General features: G+C 35.9%; 1 protein-coding gene across 1 annotated transcript in view; it reads left to right on the plus strand.

Annotated features, from left to right (window-relative positions):
* SLC5A8 (solute carrier family 5 member 8) overlaps positions 1-20,198 on the plus strand; it is a 48,327-nt gene that overhangs the window by 17,298 nt on the left and 10,831 nt on the right. Inside the window, exons 4-10 of the mRNA XM_033117517.1 lie at positions 157-224; positions 1,269-1,423; positions 4,136-4,276; positions 7,297-7,426; positions 11,044-11,132; positions 12,250-12,362; positions 14,763-14,830. Of these exons, the coding sequence (XP_032973408.1) occupies positions 157-224; positions 1,269-1,423; positions 4,136-4,276; positions 7,297-7,426; positions 11,044-11,132; positions 12,250-12,362; positions 14,763-14,830 (764 nt within the window). The remainder of the gene's footprint in view (positions 1-156; positions 225-1,268; positions 1,424-4,135; positions 4,277-7,296; positions 7,427-11,043; positions 11,133-12,249; positions 12,363-14,762; positions 14,831-20,198) is intronic.

The raw sequence follows: 20,198 nt of genomic DNA on the forward strand, positions 1-20,198 counted from the left end.
ATTAAACTGTTTTTGTACATTTCATGAGATTTGGATTAGTTTTAGGGTATAGAGGTAGGTGCCCAATAAATAATATAACTTCCCCCTTGCTTCTTTCAGTAGTACTTTTATTAATCAGGTTTCACAGTTATATGTGCATTTTCCTTTCTTCTACAGTCACAGGATTTCATCTGTGGGGTGCAGTGGTAGCTACAGGGGTGGTCTGCACATTCTACTGCACGCTGGTATGTCAAGAACATTATTTCTCCTTGCACTCTACATATTTGCTTTGCCAAATTGAAAATTCCAGTAGTTGTGTGCTGCCGTCTGGGTTGTTCATACCTACTCTCCTACATTGTGGGAACAATGTAACTGTTTTTTTTTAAAGGAATATTCAGTTTGGGGTAAAATTTGATCCTTTGTAGAACACTGATCTTAAATGAATTTTTTTTTTCATCTGAACCATGCCATGGTCCCTAATCTTGTCTTCTAATTCGTTTTTACAGTTGCCAAATTATAGCTTTGTTTATATTATTCCTCAGCTCTTAGAAACCTGAGATGACTGCCTGTTGTCTTTAAGTAAGACAGTCAAAATATCTCAGAACCAGTATGGCAAGGGCACTGATAGTATAATGGAGGCTGGCCCTCAGCAGTTGTGCAAGTCTTAAGGGATCCCCGATAGTCTAGGTATTAAACTTTTGATTGCCGGATCTTTAAGAAAGGGCTGGTTCAGCCAAGGTCAAAGGGACTGGAGGGGAATACCTGGGAAATTTGTGGCAGTGGCTAGTACAAAACAATTTTAGTATTTCAACAACTAGTATGACCTTCTATGTGCATACTAGTTGAATATCAACCCTGCCTATGGGATAAAATCTATGATATTGCTGTCTGAAATTTGACTCTGCATTTTCTTCCCAGCAGTCTCTCCACCTACTCCATACCATTCCATCTACTCCACTATATAGATATATATATAGATATAGATATAGATATAGATATATCTATATATATATATCTGGTCACATTCAACGTGCCATGTACTTTGACCTAGCTATACTTCCTCCATGCTGTTTTCTCTTCTGGGAGGACTTTTCCTTCTTTGCCTGTCTTAAAGGTTTGGCTTAACTATCACTCTCTTGAAGGCTCTCCCAACTTTACTATTTCCCTTGGCTGCACTTCTTGTTCAAGATCCATGTATTCATTAAGTCTGTCAAGCATAATGTATAAGCATATAGTTGCTTAGTAATGTCTGATACCAGTATTAACCCTAATACTCTTTCCCCTCAAAGGGTGGTCTTAAAGCAGTCATCTGGACAGATGTTTTTCAAATTGGGATCATGTTGGCTGGATTTGTGTCTGTGATTATAAAAGGTGTACTGATTCAAGGTGGAATCAGCACTATTCTAAATGATGCCTATAATGGTGGAAGATTAAACTTCTGGAAGTAAGTTGCTATTTACCTCTTAGTTAATAAAGAACTTAAAGAACTTAGAACCTTCCTTTTCTGTAAAAACAATCTCTTTATTGAAATAGTAAGTTTACATTAGAAAACAAACAAACCAGTAAGGGTGTGGTACAGAAATTTGAAGCTGGCAAGCAAATGCATAAGGAGTTTTTCCCAGGTCTATAAGGGGCTTAAAACAGTCAGATGGTACTTACCTACTTGGTACTTAGGATGGTGCTTCCTCCAGGGGAGGGATTCATAGCAAAGAATATTTTCTACAGGTAGTACTAGCTAATTATCACCCACCCCACCCTGGGTGATAAGGTAATTAGCTAGTGCATAGATTGAAGGGTGAGGTAGGGTGATAAAGGAATAAGCTAGTGGAGAGATAGAAAAGGCAACCTCCTAAGAGGAAAACACTCAAACAGTGATTCCATTTTGACAATTCTGTGTCTCAAGCAGACTGGAGAATTTCTCTTTTGATATTGCCCTGGCAACATATAGTATATTACTATCATGCCATATATAATATATAATCTGCATTATGTACTATTATGTATTAAGAGAATTGACAAGAAGAGTTATGACTGATATCTCAAGTGTCAGTACAGCACGAGATATAACATGTCTTAAACAGCTATTCAGTTTTCCTAAAGAAAGACTAATGGCGAAACTTGATATTTCACTACAAATATATCACACAATTTAAAAGGATCTTTAAAACACCTTATCTTTTAGGTCATTAGTGTCATTCTTATACATCATGTTCAACGTGGAGAACCGCTTATTCTCTTTAAACAGCCCTCTTTTGACACAGGGAATCTGAAATCACTGTCAAGGAGGAAGAAAAATTTTGCTCGTGGTGGCTCTCTTCTGGCTTTCTGAAAATAGATGCTAATGTTTGAGAAGAGCTTTTTCATAAATTGAACAGGGCCAATGTGTTAATTTGCAAGAATGTATTACAAAGAATCAACTTCAGCTGTTTTCAATATATATTTTTTTCTTTTACCACAAGTTTAAGATTCCAAGGAAGAGAGCTGCTAATTGGCTTAGCTTGGCTGTGATTCCATCCCTTAGCTAGGGCAGAGCAGGACGTTTTGATTGACAGCCATTTAGACCATTTAATGGAGAAATGGTAGTTTCCCCAGAGCAGACCTGGGTTGCTTTTACCAGAAGAGAGGGGAATGGATACCAAGAAGCAGAAACAACTCAGGAGACCTTGTTTACTCCCAAATTTCTTCCTAGTAGGCTATGTTGAGGGCAAAGGGTATAGAGCCAATCCTTTTTCTGCAAGGTAACTGTTACTTTATACAAAAGATACACATATTGCTATATTGAAGTGATAAATGATACATCAATGAGATTCTAAAAAGTAAACGATTAGACATTTTAATGACCTTTACTTTGAAGGTTGCCAACCAATTAAGTAATAATGAAAAGACTTACTGTATATTCCTTGTTATTCAGATATATTTTAAGAATGATGTGGGTAAAAGATCTGTTCTGATTGAGATCAATGAAGAGATGGATTTTGGGTTGGTATTTTTCTGTACAGTTTGTAGTTGGCGTAAGTATTCTGTATGGCCTAACACCACTGAATGGGATGTTCTAAATCTTGTATTACTTCTCTCAAGCAGCTCGCTGAATCCTTTTGGCTTTTGACTTCCATTAGCTAATAGAGTAGTTACTTTCTCTATGGGAGAAAGGATCAACACTCTTGAAATTCTTAGACGTTGATAATACATGTTAGAGAATGGAACAGAGACTCTCATCTTCCCATAGGATTGCTGGAATATGTATAATATTGGAACACTTTATTTAACTGATCTCAAATAATAGATTTTAAATGGATTTGCAGAATTTCATAATGTTCAGAAAATTTCCATGAAAGCCAATTTTGCAGAAATTTTTCAAGCTTACATTGTACATTAGAGATGAACAGAATCATTACTTCTAAGGTGGTACACTAAGAAGGGTTAAAAGATGTATCCAATGTGCTTTCTTTGTAACAATATTTTGTACATGTCATAAGGTGACTTTCAACTATTAGTATTTAGCTGGTGCACACAGCATTTTAAGAAAGCATGATTATAATGGCATGTCAGTTGTAGAACATGAAAACCTTTAAACTATATTAATTGAATTCTTCAGCTTGAATGTAAATTAGAACTATGATGATACATGTGCTAGAAGAGGAATTATACACACAAAATATGTCAATTTTGTGTTCATTTCAGTACCATATCTATTATTGCTGTGGTATAATTAGGCTAGTGTCAAAGTAATTGCAGTTTAAAAGGTTAAAAATTGCAAAAACTGCAATTACTTTTGCATCAACCTAATACTTAGGAACCTTTCTCTTTCTCTCTGTTTTCAGCTTCATGCTCTTTGATTACAGCATGGTGGACTTGTTTAAATTATTTCCTACGGCCATGGGAGAAAAATTTATATAAATGCTCAGAATGATTAGAATATTCATTTCCCCCCAGTCTCATCCAGAATTCCCACATCTCTGGAAGCATCAATTTTATTTCATTGAACTGAAGTTAGGAATATTTCTACCTTTTATAATACTTAATAAATTTGTACATATTTATGCATTTGTATATATTTATGTATTTATACATTGCTTGCTTCCAAAAATACTCTGAGAGGATTTCTGTAGTTTTTCTGCCAATAGTTGAGATTTGTTTTCCGTTTGTTTTTATTTAGTTTTGATCCTAACCCTTTGCAAAGACACACATTCTGGACGATTGTTATAGGAGGGACCTTCACGTGGACCAGCATATATGGTATTAACCAGTCCCAAGTGCAGAGATTTATTTCCTGCAAAAGCAGAGCCCAGGGAAAACTGTAAGCCAAACTATACTATATGTATCATTAATAACCATTAGTTGTTTTTATGGAAACTCTTTCATAAATCAAGCTTTAAGTCTTTTGTTTTAAATGAACTTCCAAGAGATAAATGATATACTTACTTACAAAAGGACGAAGTAAAGTTGTACTGTATGTTTTAAATCAGATATTTAAAAATACGTATATGAATTATAAAGTAAAACAAATCTTATCAAATAAATTGGTATTTATTATGCATGTTTGTATCAGGAATTATGAGGAAAGAAAATTATAAATATATGGCTCTTGTTATGAAGTAACTGAGCAGCAAATTAGGAAATATATGCAAGTATGTGAAAAGTGAAATAACACTAGAGAGGTATGACAGTTCCATGAAACAATATAACAATAGAGGAAATGTTCCAGAGCATTACAATGCCAGATGGGCTGGTGTATTTTATTTTCAAACATAGTCATGGGTTTAGAACGCTTCTCTAATTCTTGCTATTTGAGTGATTCTGGGCAAGTTGCTTATTCTAGCTGAACTTTAGTTTCTAAAGTTGTGAAATGAACAGAAGAAATATTGTACTTCTCACGGGAGGTATTATAAAATACTATATTCAACGCACACGTGGTAGGGGTCCAGTAAGTGTGAATTCCTTTTTCCAAATCAAATCATGGGATGTGAATCTTGGTTGAGAGATTCCTGTGAATTAGGCAGAGACTGAAGAATGATCAGATGTGGACAGGGGGAAAAGAGTGGGAGAGCATTTCAGGCAGACAGAGTAATTTGGATCAAGCACAGAGGTCGGAAGGATGACATGGTCAGGGAATTCTCAAGCCCATCTTGGCTTGAGCAAAAGAGTATCAACAGTGGCTGGTTCTTTCTCAGAAGGCCTCAGATAAGCTTGGTGATCACCACTCTGCACACTGATAGATAAGGCTGACTGGGCCCCCACACGCATTTAGGGGCTTAAATTAAACAACATAGATTGATGACGAGTAACAGGGTGGTTGGAGCAGGAAAAGAAGTGGCAATTCTGTTTCTATTTAAAGGAGAAAATGAAAATACTGTTATGTGACATGTCAGAACTCAGTCTACTGAGAATAAACTTTTTTAGACATTATCTGTCTTTGGAAAATTCCACAATGAAAGATCTATACGAGTATGAGTACACTGACCGGATACGCAGGCCCTGAAAGGCGAGCTTCAGAGTTGTGCTATTCTGAGGAATTCTGAAGGAATGTCATTTATATATCCAGCAATCCACCAGACTTTAAATCTGTACTGGAACTGACGCCTTTCCCAAAGTAATTGTGCACATGCTCTTCTGTTTCATTGGGAAAATGAAGCTCAAGAAGGCCACTTTTATAACTAAAAGAAGAGTATGAGAGCTTTCTTAAAAAGAAATAATTTCCTTCAGAATATCCCCTGGACCTTAACAAGGCAGACCCCCTGAGCTCAGGGGAACCATTTTCTCTGGCTTCCTAGCACTGGCTCCATGAGAAGAATGAATCCCAGCTCAAAAGTCAAGACCTACTGCCATTGATTGACTGGGAACAATATCAGATGTTGATAAGTGATCTATTTGAATGGCATTAAAGTAAAATAAAACAATGTAGTGAAGTATTAAACTCATATATAAGCGAGGGGAGTGTCTGAGCTGGAAAGTGTCTGGGTATATTTTATGATGCTTTGGAGATGAGATAGTTACTTATCCCATTTTTAGACAATAACAAAATATAGAGTAAATTTAGCCAATCAAGGGAAAAGGCTACCAGTCTGTTGTTTGGCACCTCTTATAGAATAGGTTCTCCCGAAAGCAGACTTTGAGATGGAGGTAAGCATGCCAGAGTCTACTAGGGAATCACCACCTGTAGAAGAGAAGGAAAGGAAGAAAGCAGGATTGGCTTGAGGAAGAAGTTGGACTGTAATGCAGTCTCAACACAGGCCTCGGGGGAGCTCTAAAGCTGGAATGTTTCTTCAGACTTATACCGAGTGAGGGTGAGGGTGCTGGGCCTTTAAACATCTGAATCCACGAGTCATTAGACTGAAGTGCTCCAGGAAAGGAGGCATGACTTGGAGGGTGATATCTGTCTTCATCCTAAGGCAGCTCATCACAGTGTCTACTATAGCACCACTGGGGAAAAACGTGGCCACCTGAGTGAGAGCAATGTTTACTAGTCACTGATTATCAAGACATAGCATTCAATGGCATGAATACTGACAATCTCAATAGCTACCATTCAACAAGTGTTGATTACATGCCAAGTGCTGTGCTGTATAACATATGCCATTTCATTTCATCTTATAATTCTGTGAGGTAGACATTGTTCTCTCTGCGTGTGAATGAAGAAACTGAGGATCGGAGAGACTAAAGGACTTGCCCAGGGTCACATATGGTGGGTGGAGCCAGGATTTATGCTTATGTCTGACTCCAGTGCTGTTACGTAAACTTTTGCACTCTACTGGAGCACAGACCATGTATTATAATGATGAACACTGTTTGGGAAGATACTGTCCAAGGAATACAGGTTTGCCTTTCATACCTAATGTACGCTGTTACAAACTACATTCAAACACGTTTGATGAGTTGCTATGTAGATGATAACTATGTTTAGCAGTTTAGTATTACTTTTAAAAGGTAAATGAGGTATAGTTACTGATCTGTTGACTATTAAAAATCTTTGTTTTATGACAAGAAGCCCTGAAGTAGTGTAATTAGATACCATTATAAAGCTAGTAATGCTCATGGAACTCTGACCAGGGGAATACATTCATTCAGCGGGAAAACCTCACCTAGTCTAAGTATTTCCAAACACATTATTGATTGGCATCATAAGTATAGGATGGCCTGGTTAGGCCAGGATAAAATAAATAGCCTTTTTGATAAACAAAAGATAGTATGCATTCATTGAATCTAATTATGAAAGCCTTTTCTGTTTATGTAATAAGTTTCCTAATTGTTGGGATGGGAATTACAATTGCCATTGGCTGGCTTTTGTTTTTGTTTTTCTTTTTCCCCCCACTTCTTTAGGTCTCTCTACATTAATCTTGTGGGACTCTGGACAATCCTGGTCTGCGCAGTGTTTTCTGGGCTCATTCTATATTCTAGGTACCATGATTGTGATCCTTGGACAGCTGAGAAAGTATCGGCACCAGACCAGGTTCAGTACCATGTCTTTCTTACATGTGCATGAATGACATTCAGAAAGCTTATTAGTTGGGAGGAAAGAATATTCATGTTCTTGTAGAGAAACAGTAAATAGGTACAATATAATCGTCTTTCATGTCTATGAAGCATTTGGCAAAATTTTATTTTAGCAGATATAGCAAGAATGAAGACTGCCGTACCCAAGATTAACATATTCAAATACCTGAGAAAATTTCAAGCCAAGTGTTAAAAAGAAATAGTCCAGGCTAGGAGTAAAAAGGTTTGCCAACATAGTTTAAAAGAAAACCAAAACTATACACAAACTGTGCTACTATAGAACATTTTGTCAGTATTGTTAGAGTGCTCGTTTACAGTTTACTTTCCAGTTTTTATTTAATTTTTTAAATTTAAGTATAGTTGGTATACAATGTAACATTAGCTCTATTAGTTTCAGGTATATTATTATAGTGATTCGACATTTTTGTACCTTAGAATGTGATCGCCCCGCTAATTCTAATAATCACCTGTCACCATGCAAACTTACCACAATATCATTGACTATATTCTCCTTACCTTCCAGTTTTTAAATGATAGAGAAATGGATCTAATAAGTAAAAATTTAGTGAGTACCATGTGATGAGATTCTGTGCCAAGTGCTTTGCAGTATTAGTCCTCACAACCCTGTAATTCTAATTTTATAGATGAGGAAATGAATGAATCTCACAGAGGTTACATAACTTGCCCAGGTCACATAGCTAATAAGTAAGAATAACTGCAAGCACTCATCAGATATTTTCCATTGGGCCAGGCACTATCATAAGTGTTTTGTATAAATTTCAACTTTCAATCCTTACAGCTACACTCTGAGGTAGGTTGTATGATTATTTCCCTTTTAAAGATGACGAAACTGAGACACAGAGAAGTTAAGTAATCAGCTAGTAAACCTGGAGCCAGAATTCAAACTCAGGCAGCCTGCTAACAGAATCCTAACTTTGAACCTTTGTGTCATGTACCTCCTTCAGAAAGTATAGCTAGAATTCAAACACAGGACTGCCAGACTCCAAAGCCTGAGTTCTTGTTCTCAGTTCTTTCCAAAACTATTTTCTAAGACTCGTTTGTAAATCAAGAGCCAGGGCATTTATTAGAATGAAGAAAGGCTGACTTTTATGTTGGTGCAAATGCATCACATACAAGGCGTGACAATTAAGTTTGCGAACTCATCCTAGAAAAAGGCTACATACCTCATTGCTGAATATCACTATGGTCACCTTTGAAGTACTCCCCTTGAGAAGCTATGCACCAATGCCAGTGCCTAGTCCACCCTTGAAAGCAATTTTGGAACTCCTTCTGGAATGGCCATCAGAGCTGTCGTATGACCCTTGATATCCTGAATGTCATCAAAATGTCTTCCTTTCAATATTTCCTTTATCTTTGGGTAAAGAAAGAAGTCATTGGGGGCCAGATCAGATAAGTAGGGAGGGTGTTCCAATACAGTTATTTATTTACTAGCTGAAAACTCCCTCACAGACAGTGCTGTGTGAGCTGGTGCATTGTCGTGATGCAAGAGCCATGAATTGTTGGCAAAAAGTTCAGGTCATTTTCATCTAACTTTTTCATGCAGCCATTTTAGCACTCACAAATAGTAAACTTGGTTAACTGTTTGTCCAGTTGGTAGAAATTCATAATGAATAATTCCTCTGATATCAGAAAAGGTCAGCAACATCATTGCAACAAGTTCGTGAACTTAATTGTCAGACCTCATATTCCCCCCCAAACTACAACTTTGTGGGATTAGAAAATGAGAGGGCATCCTTGAGCTGCGTATCTCAACCCTATCTTAACACATGCCCTCCTTTCGGTAAACAGATCCTTCCTATTTGTTCAGAGAATCCAAGAATCATGATTACACTGAACATGGAAGCACTTTTCCGTTATATTCCTCCTAGTCAAGATTATTTGTGACGTTTGTCGATCTTTATCATCTGTAGTTTGTATCATGAAGACAATAGGGATTTAAAAAAATGTTTCTAATATATTTTTCCTTTACCCTGAGGGGAAAAAAATTCCCTACAACTTCCTAACCTTGAGACTTCTTGTCATAGAAACCATTCAAGGATCTCTTGCATACATGCACCTATCACTTAGAGAGTGTATACTAAATTTTTTGAGAAAGAAAGAGGTTTTCTCCTCAAAAGATGTTTCCAGTACTGTGTTGTTTGTTATCGGGTTAATTCAATTAATATTTCACTGGGGATACAGTACAAATAAGGCACAGTCAGTTGAAGATGAGGTCAAAATCTTTACCTGAGGAATGCGAAGATATATTTCTGCTACACTCTGCTGGAGCTCACTCCAAGGAAGCAGGATCAGTGCCTAGATGTAGTTGTACTATTTTTTTTCTCTATCAGTCTTACCTCGTTGATACTACCTATACCTGAGGGGACTATTCAGAATATGAAATATCAAACCAAAGATTTTTAAAAAGTTGATGATAGGTTAGAGTATTTTAGATCTTGTTATGATACTGACAATAGAAACTTGACTTTTGCTTATGTATAGAATACCTCTTGAAGTTAAACTTTTAAGATATGTTGGAAAAATGAGATCTTAATCTTGTACAGAGAGAAGTGCTAGTCTCTTTTTCTGTGAATAGTTAGTAAGCTTTGGAGAACATGGAGGAAGCATTGCTCAAACAATTCAAAACAGACATGGGCAACAATGGATGATGTTCTTCCATGTCCCATCAGCAAACCATTGTTAAATGAAATCAAAGAGGCTGATGAGGTGGACCCTGTCCTCTACACTCCCCTATGGGAGAAGGAATCAATAATCTTTCATTGCAAATGAGAGGACATTTTTCTGGAAAATTATCCACTTAGGACCCTTTTGATTTAAAAATCAAACTTGCTGAAAGGCTGCCATGTAACATGATGCTGAAATCATATACCTTCCCATCCTTATTTAATACTTAAGTTTTAAAAAGTAACTTATTAAAAAGCAAGTTGGTATGAGGAACTTTGTGAAAAGAAGCACATTTCAGGAATTTAACGAGGTTACTTTCCACTTGTCAGTCTGTCTCATGCAGCTATAAAGACATTTTCAGTCCTGGGCAGTGATTAAAGTTCACAAGGATAGCTTTGAGTCATCAAGTAAAGTTAAATTAAGTGAATGTTGCTCACTTAAGCACAGAGGTGTGTAAAATGTTCCCTTTAAATGGATTTGTTATTTCAAAGAATGAGAATAACTACCTTTTTATCAAGCATTTAAAATACTATATTCCATGTCCCATACTAAAAGCTTCATATAGATTTTCTAATTCAAATTCGATAGCAACTCTATGAGGTTAGTATTATTGCCCCTACTCTACAGATGAGGAAACTGAGGCTAGAGAAATTAAGTAACAAAAGCCACATCTGTCTGTCTGAATCCAGAGGTGGTAAGCCTAACTACTGTGCTGTTCTTTAAGTCTCAGCAGTTAAAAAAAAAAAAGAGTTTAATTTTAGATATTTAGAAGTTTCAGTTATGTGGAATAGCTACCTTTCTTTCTTGCAGAACACAAGGTAAATGAGGCATTAATAAATTATATTTGATAGCAAATAGCACTCAGGAGTAACTTTTGGAATTTTTTAGCTCTTGCCGTATTTGGTACTGGACATTCTGCAAGATTATCCTGGACTTCCTGGACTTTTTGTGGCCTGTGCTTACAGTGGAACATTAAGGTATGCACTCTGACTCTAATAACACATGGTTTCCCTGCTGAGATCTTTCTTTTGTTATTGGATATTTGGGGGGATAAAGCTGAATTCTAGACATGGGGCACAGATGCTCCAAAGGAGGCAACCTACTCGGGTATCCTCTCTGTCGGTCTAACTCTTGTCTCTATGGGTTAGCAGTCTGTTATCCCACTTTTAACTTGGTCCCTACTATCTAATAAACTGTCACCTACCCTGTAGAGTCACAATTATGATAATCAGTTGATGGTAGCATTCACTGAGGATCAAAAACGGGTGCTCATAGTCTTCGTTTTAAATATACATGTGGCTAAAGCATGGTCAAATGGAAAATTAGAATTAAAATCTCCTATTTACATGCTGAATAATATGCACTGACCAAAGAATCTTGTTTTGTGTTTGAACTTAGTCATTGCACTTTTCTTTCTGTGTTTGCTCCACAGAATTCTTAACATGTGCAGGATATGATAGTGAGGAACCAGGAAATTAATATTACTGATGTTTATGGCATATGTTAGTGAGGACTCGTGGCAATCCTCTCTATGCACGAAGAAAAACTATGTTTTGAAATCATTATATAATAATACTGCATAATACTGAAGCTGAATAATAATGAATGTTAACTATAATTTTATATATATGTATATATATATGGTCACAAGAAGTGGAATACAGCATAAGGAATAGAGACAGTGGAAATGTAATGGCTGTGTGCAATGTCAGAGGGATAGTAAATCGGGGGAGGGGGGTTATCACTTTGTGTGGGGTATAAATGATAAACGTCTAACTATTACAGTATTTTGTACACATGAAACTAATAAAATACTTTTTAAAAATTCTGCATAATCTATGTAGATGTTTTCCATAGGCACTGAGTAGTAATTGCAAAATGGAAGCAACATTAAATTATCCTTTTTCTCTATTAAGCCTATGGATGTTGCCTGAATCTTACTTGGATAAGAGTTTCCCGGAAGATCACTAAAAATAATATAGTAGAAATCTGGTTATGTTTCAGAATTAACAATTTGTTTTTTCCCTTTTCCTTCCCACCTAAAGTATGATTAAAATTAAAACATTGTAACAAAAATTTTACTTTCCCTTACAGCACAGTGTCCTCCAGTATTAATGCCTTAGCAGCAGTAACTCTGGAAGATCTAGTCAAACCTCGCTTCAAATCACTGTCAGAAAAGTCTCTCTCTTGGATTTCCCAAGGACTGAGTAAGTTTCCATTTTCACAATTCCGTGTTAGCTCTGGGAGATGATTTTTAGATATACCAGCAATTCTTTTCCATGGAAGACACAGAGGAAGAACCTCTGAGTGTAAATATATATACATAGGTGTGCCTGTGACTTTGCCATCAAGATTTGGGAGACATGTCAAACAGTTAATTGTCAGGGACCACAAAGAACAATTTCTAGGAGTCTTACTTACTTTTCCTTTCCTGCCTTCGTCTTAACCCAAATCTGTTAAAATTCTTAACCACAGAAAAAAATTCAATCCTTTTCAACTTTAGAATTCAATTTTAAGAAATATCCTTAGTTTGGAACCAAGAGCCACACTTTTTCTATATTACCTGAGAAGGAGCGAGCTGTCAGTTTAAGGTAATAGTCTGTGTGTTATGAACTGAAGATAAAGAAACAGAGCATCATGATTTTTGACCTGACTTGATTGGTTGTTCTGTCTGCACACGTACGCTGTCCTGGAGATAGTCTATAAAATTGTGCAAGGAAAGCTCAACTTCTATTCTTAGATTATAGAACATTATCAGGGGTTAAATATCAGCTCAAATGAAAGGTTTAAAGGCCTCTAGTTCCCAGGTGTCCCAAATGTAATATCTGTCTCAAAGAAATCTGCCTAGTGTACTTCCTTCTTTATTTTGACATCTTGGGTATACATGTTTTGGAATGAACGACCAGCTAAACTTTATGAGAGGGCTAACGGTTCTAAACCTCAGCAGAGTAACACTCATAGACTTTCAAAGAAATTGTAAAGGTACTCTGTTTTGAGCCATAATTCTGTAATGTAATTGTCATAACTATTGCCTGGAATAAGTACTTAATTTATTCCCGTATTCTTCATTGTCCCCTAAATTTAAACAGCATTGCATCATTTTATCATGTACCCAGTTTTAATCCTGGAGCATAATTTCAGAATGATACAATACTTCCTGAAGAGTATTTAGACTGGCTCATTGCGAGGTTATTGAAAGGGGGTGGTTTAGTGGAATGAATAGAAGCTTTTGAAACCAGTTAAACCCAATCTTGCTTCATCAGTATGCTCACTGTTAGGCTTGAGCAAACAACCCGTTTGAGCCTCTGATTCCTTATATGGAAAAGAGGAAGAAAAATAATTCACCTTGCAGGGCTACTATGCGGTTTAGAGATAATGCATATAAAACAAGAGGCAGTAGCTGGTGCTCAAAGAATGATGCTGATGATGATTAATAGAGAGATTTATATTAAATTATTACCTCAAGATATTTACAGTAAGGATATCACAGAGAAGAACACAGCAGATGATTTGAATGTGTTTCCAATGACTTTGAATATCAGAATCCACTACAAGGACAGTTCATGAGCTATCAAATGGAGAAGAATCAAATTAAATATGTTGGAAATATTATTTATTTTAGGATTCAGAGGCATAAAAAATAATTGCAATAAGAGCTCTTTGCAAAAAATTAATGTAAGATTTTCCATTTAGATGCAATAAGATTATTTCCTTAATATACTTCACAAAGATGTGAGGGTAAATATAAGTAACATAGGAATAACATACTAATCTAATGAATACACTAATGTTATTGACTGACTTGTGATTTTTGCTGAATGAAAGCCATTAAAAATAAAATTGGTGTGTGTCAGGGGGAGTTTTCCTATCACTTAAACAATAAAACATGTACTTAGGGAAAATCTGGAAAATACTGAAAGCCAAAAGACCAAAAAAAATAAAATAAAAAAGTCCCATAATCAGACCACCAGTGGTGGCTTGGGAATTTCTATAAACAAGTTTGGGGAAAACAATTTAGTAGAAGCACTCTCCTTGAAGCTGCCTTTCTTTCCTAGTTTAACAGGAAAGGGTTGGGTCTGTTGATGGAGATTATGAGAGGGCTAATGGACCGAGACCATATCCTGGTGGGGACTGACACTTTCCAGGAGAAATGAACACTTACAATCAGAAGACTCCAATTTCCAATGTGTATTACTCTCCTCCCCCACCAATGTTGTGCAGAGCAGAGCTGAATTGTGTCCTATTTTTCCCAAACGGAAAACAGAGACCTGAGCCTCCCTTTACAAAAAAATGTTGATGGAGGCTTAGATGAATAACAATAGTTCTTCACATTAAAATCCTTATAGTTAATTCTAGGGATTGTTATATAACCTGATGTTGTAATTAATCCTTGGACACAATATCAAGGTTTTCTTACCTCTTTACACATTGCTGATCCTGTAGGAAAACACCCCTCCCCCTCCTTTTTTGCTGGCTCTGATGTACGCGGTCATTCTTTACCACAGTCATGTTACTCACTTTGAATCAAAGGTGTGGTAGCTTATTCTATTGAGAATTCTAATCCTCTGGATCTAGCCTTTACACTGGCTTTTATGTCACCCATCTAGGTGTGCTGTTTGGAGTCCTGTGTATTGGAATGGCTGCACTGGCATCGCTAATGGGAGCTTTGTTACAGGTAAGAGTTGACCCTCAAAACTTTGAGTCATAATCACTAAATTCTTCTTTTTATTTTTAATGTTGATGTGACCATCTTTCCAGACTTCTTTATATATATCTACACATAGACATAGCCAGGAACAGAGGACTAAATTCTTAAAACTTGGCTTTAACTTTCTATTTTGAGATAACTGTAAACTTACATGCAATTGTAAGAAATAGTAATACAGAGATCTCATATACTCGTTACCTGGTTTCCCTCAATAACATCTCACAAAAGAAGAGTACACTATCGCAACCAGGATATCGACAAGAGATGGAACATTTCCATCACCACAAGAATCCCTCACATCGCCCTTTTATAGCCACACCCACTTCTCTCTCTGCCCCGACTTCCTGCTTAACCTATGGCAATCACTGATTTGTTCTCCAGTTCTATAATTTTGTCATGTCAAGAATGTTATATAACTGGAATCATATAGTACATAACTTTTTGAGATTGGCTTTTTTCACTCGGCATAATTCTCTGGAATTCATCCAGGTTGTTGGGTGTATTGACAGTTGGTTCCTCTTTATTGTTGCATAGTATTCTTTGGTATGGATGTGCTACAGTTTTTTTTAACCACTCACTTGTTGAAGGGACATTTGGGTTGCTTCCAGTTTTGTGCTACTATGAATAAATCTACTATAAGCATTCATGTATGGGTTTTTGTGTGAACTTAAGTCGTCATTTCTCCGGAATAAATGCCCAAGAGTGCAATTGCTGAGTGGCGGTTGCATGTTTACTTTTAAAGAAAACTGACAAACTATTTTCCAGAGTGACTGCACCATTTTTATACCATTAACATGTATGAACGGTCCAGTTTCTTAACATACTTTCCAACATTTAGTAATAACTCTAGTTTTTATTTTGGCCGTTCGGATAGGTGTGTAGTGATTTCTCATTGTGGTATTAATTTGCATTTCCTTAATGGCTGATGACGTTAAACATTTTTTTCAGTCATTTACCAACTGTATATCTTCTTTCATAGAATATCTCTTATCTTTTGCTCAGGTTCTCATTGAATTGTTTGTTATTTTTACTGTTGAGTTTTGAGTGTTTTCTATATGTTCTAGATAAGAGCTCTTTGTCAGACATGTAGTTTACAAATATTTTTTTCACTTTGTAGCTTATCTTTTCACCCTCTTGACAGGGTCTTTTACAGATCAAAAGTTATTTTTATTTTGAATAAATTTAATTTATTAAGTTGTTTTTTTATGGATCATGCCTTTGATGTCAAGTCTAAGAACTCTTTGCCTTGCCCCAGCTCTTGAAGATTTCCTCTTATGTTCCCTTTCTAAAAGTTTCAGAGTTTTACATTTTATAATTATGTCTGTGATCCATTTAGAGTTCATTTTTGTGTAAAGTGTGAGACTTAGGTTGACATTCTTCCCCCCTCGCCCTCATGGATGTCCGATTGCTCCAGTACCACTTGTTGAAAAGGCTATCTTTCTTCCATTGAATTGCCTTTGAACCTTTTGTCAACAATCATTTGGGCATATTTCTGTGGACCATTTCTGGATTGTATATTCTACTCCATTGATCTATGTGTCTATCCTTTGGTAGTACCATAGTCTTGATTACCATAGTTTTATAATAAGTCTTGAATTCAGGAAGACTGAATTCTTATATTCTTTAGAAGACTTTATTCTTATATTTCAAAATTGTTTAGACATTCTAGTTCCTTTCCCTTTCCATATAAAGTTTAGAGTAATCTCTATATCTAAAAATCTTTCTAAAATTTGATAGGATTACAATTAAACCTGTGTATCAGTTTGGAGAAGATTGTATCTTTACTATGCTGAAACTTTTAATCCATAGTCGATCTGTCCATTTATTTATATTCTCTGATTTTTTTCATCACCATTGTGCAATTTTCATTATACTAGTCCTGTATATATTTAGTTTGATTTACACCTAAGCATTTAATTTTTGAGTGATTATAAATGGTATTGTATTTTTAATATTGATGCCCATGCCCATGTGTTCACTAATATATAGAAATACAATTGATTTTTCTGTATTTATCTTATATCCTGTGATCTTGCTGAATTTCCCTATTAGTTTTTGGGATTTTCCACATACTTAATCATGTTATCTTCAAATAGGGACAGTTTAATTTTTTCTTTCCAATCTGTTTATATACCTCTTATTTTCTTATTGCACTGGCTTTGGCTTCCACATCATGTTGAATAAGAGTGGTGAGAGTGTAATCCTTCCCGTTTTCCTATCTGAGTGGAGAAAGCATTCAGTCTTTCACTCTTAAGTATAATGTTAGCTATAGGTTTTTTGTTCATGCACTTCACTAAGTTAGGGAAACTCTCCTCTATTTCTATTTTTCTGAGAGTTTTTATTATGAATGAGTGTTGAATTTTGTCAAATACTTTTTATGCATCAATTGATCTAATCATGTGATTTTCTTCTTTAGCTTGTTGATATGGTAGCTTATATTGATTGATTTTCAAATGTTGAACCAGCCTTGCCTATATGGAATCAACTTCATTTGGTCATGGAGTATAGCTATTTTTCTATATTGCTGAATTCTATTTTCTAATACTTTGTTAAGGATTATTATATTTATATTTATGAAAAATATTCATCTGTAGGGATTTTTTGCTATTTTGTTTTTGTGGGTTATGTGTGTACATGTGTGTTTCCACTGTCTTTGTCTGATTTTGGTATCAGAGTCATACTCACTTTATAATATAAATTATAAATTGGGAAAAGTCTCTCCTATTTTCTGGAAGAGATTGTGTAAAATTGGTGTTAATTATATTCTTTAAATATTTGGTAGAATTCTCTAGTGAAACCATCTAAACCTGGAGATTTCATTTTGTGGTGCTTTAAAATTATGAATTCAATTTCCTTAATAGTTATAGAGCTATTCAAATTATGTTTCATAATGGGTGAATTGTGGTAGTTTGTGTTTTCAAGGAATTAGTCTATTTCACCTAAGTTGCCAAATTTATGTGTGGAGAATTAGTCATTCCCTTATTATCCTTTTTTTGTCTGCAGGTCTATAGTGATAACCCCTGTTTCATTTCTAATATTGGTAATTTTGTCTTCTCTCTTTGTCTCTCTCTTTGTCTCTCTGCCTCTCTCTCGTCTTGCTAGAGGTATGTTAATTTCATTGATATTTTCAAAGAACTAGCACCTTATTTCATTGATTTTTCTGGGGCTTTTTGTTTATTTGTTTTCAACTATTGACTTTTGCTCTTATCTTTATTATTTTCTTCCTTCTGATTGCCTTGGGTTTATTTTGCTCTGCTTGAACTAGAATCCTAGATTACTGATTTGAGAGTTTTCCTTATTTGACAGTTTTCCTTTGTTATAATGTGTATAATTATTGCTAAACAGTTTACTCTCAGCAATGGTTTAGATGTGTCCCACAACTTCTGTATTTTCTTTTTAATTTGTAATTTCAAATTTTCTTTGAGATGTCATTTTGACCAATGGCTTATTTAAAAGTATGTTATTTATTTTCCAAGTGTTTGGAGATTTTTATGTTTCCTTTCTGCTATTGATTTCATTTCATTTCAATGTTTCATTTCAATGTGGTCAGAAAACATACATTTTGTATGATTTTAATTCAAGCAAATCTGTCTGCACCATTTTTTCCAACAGCATTTGCTCATTTCATGTCTCTGTGTCACATTTCGGTAATTCTTGCAATATTTAAAACTTTTCCATTATTATATTTGTTATGGTGATCTGTGATCAGTGATTGTTGATGTTACTATTTTGTTTTGGGGTGCCACAGATTGTACCCATGTAATATGGCAAACGTAATCAATAAAAGCGTCTGTTCTGACTGTTGCACTGACCAGTCGCTCCTTCATCTTCATCCCTCTACTCAGGCTGCCCTATTCCCTGAGACACAACAATATTGAAATTAGGCCACTTAATAACACTACAGTGTCCTCTAAGTGTTCAAGTGAAAGGAAGAGTTGCACATCTCTCACTTTAAATCAAAACCTAGATATTATTAATTTTAGTGAGGAAGGCATATGGAAAGCCGAGATAAGCCGAAAACTGGGCCTCTTACACCAGTTAGCTGAGTTGTGAATGCACAGGAAAAATTCTCGAAGATAATTAAAAGTGCTACTCCACTGAACACGTGATATGCTGATATGGAGAAGATTTTTAGTGGGCTGGAGAAAAATCAAACCAGCCACAACATTCTTTAAGCCAAAGCCTAATCCATAGAAAGGACCTAACTCTCTTCACTTTTATGAAGGCTGAGAGAGGTGAGGAAGCTGCAGAAAAAAAGTTTGAAGCTAGCAGAGGTTAATTTATGAGGCTTAAGGAAAGAAGCCTTCTCCAAAGCATGAAAGTTATGAGAAGCAGCAAGTGCTGATGTAGAAGCTGCAGCAAGTTTTCCAGAAGATCTGGCTAAGTATTGAAGGTGGCTACACTAAACAACAGATTCTTAGTGTAGCTGAAACAGCCTTATATTGGAAAAAGATGACAATATAATAGAAATGATAGATAGCTAGAGAGGAGAAGTCAGTGCCAGGCTTCAAAGCTTCCAAGGACAGGCTGACTCTCTGGTTAGAGGAAAATGTAGCTGGTGACTAAGTTGAAGCTAATACTCATTTGCTATTCCCAAAATCCTAAGGGTCTTAAGAATTAGGCTAAATCTACTCTGCCTGTGCTATATAAATGGAGCAGCAAAGCCTGGATGACAGCACATACGTTTACAACATGATTTACTGAATATTTTAATCCCACTGTTGAGATGAGACCACTGTTCAGAGAAAGAGATTTCTTCCAAAACATTCCTACGACTGACAATGCACCTGGTCACCCCCGACCTCTGATGGAGATTTACGAGATTACTGTTCTCCTGCCTGCCAATACAACATTCATTCCACAGCCCATTAATCAAGGAGTAATTGTGACTTTCTAATCTTACTATTGAAAAAATACATTTTGTAAGGTGATAAATACCATAGGTAGTGATTTCTTGGGTGGATCTGAGCAAAGTAAATGGAAAACCTTCTGGAAAGGATTCACCATTCTTCATGCCATTAAAAACAGTTGTGATTCATGGGAAGTGGTCAAAATATCAACATGAACAGGAGTTTGGGAGAAGTTGATTCCAACCCTCATGGATGATGCAGAGGAGTTCAAGACTTCAGTGGAGGAAGTACCTGCAGAGGAGGAGGTGTTGCGACTATCAAAGCACCAAAGAATGATGTGATTGATTATTAACTTCTGCAAGAACAAGGCCCGGAAGAGTGGTAATCACTCTTGACTTAAGCATTCATATAGGTGCTCCCATTGTCTCATGATGTTCCACCTTCCTTACATTTTACTGCCCTTCTTACGGGTACCTGAAAGAACA

Source organism: Rhinolophus ferrumequinum, chromosome 10 (assembly GCF_004115265.2).
Source record: "Rhinolophus ferrumequinum isolate MPI-CBG mRhiFer1 chromosome 10, mRhiFer1_v1.p, whole genome shotgun sequence".
Lineage (NCBI taxonomy): Eukaryota > Metazoa > Chordata > Mammalia > Chiroptera > Rhinolophidae > Rhinolophus > Rhinolophus ferrumequinum.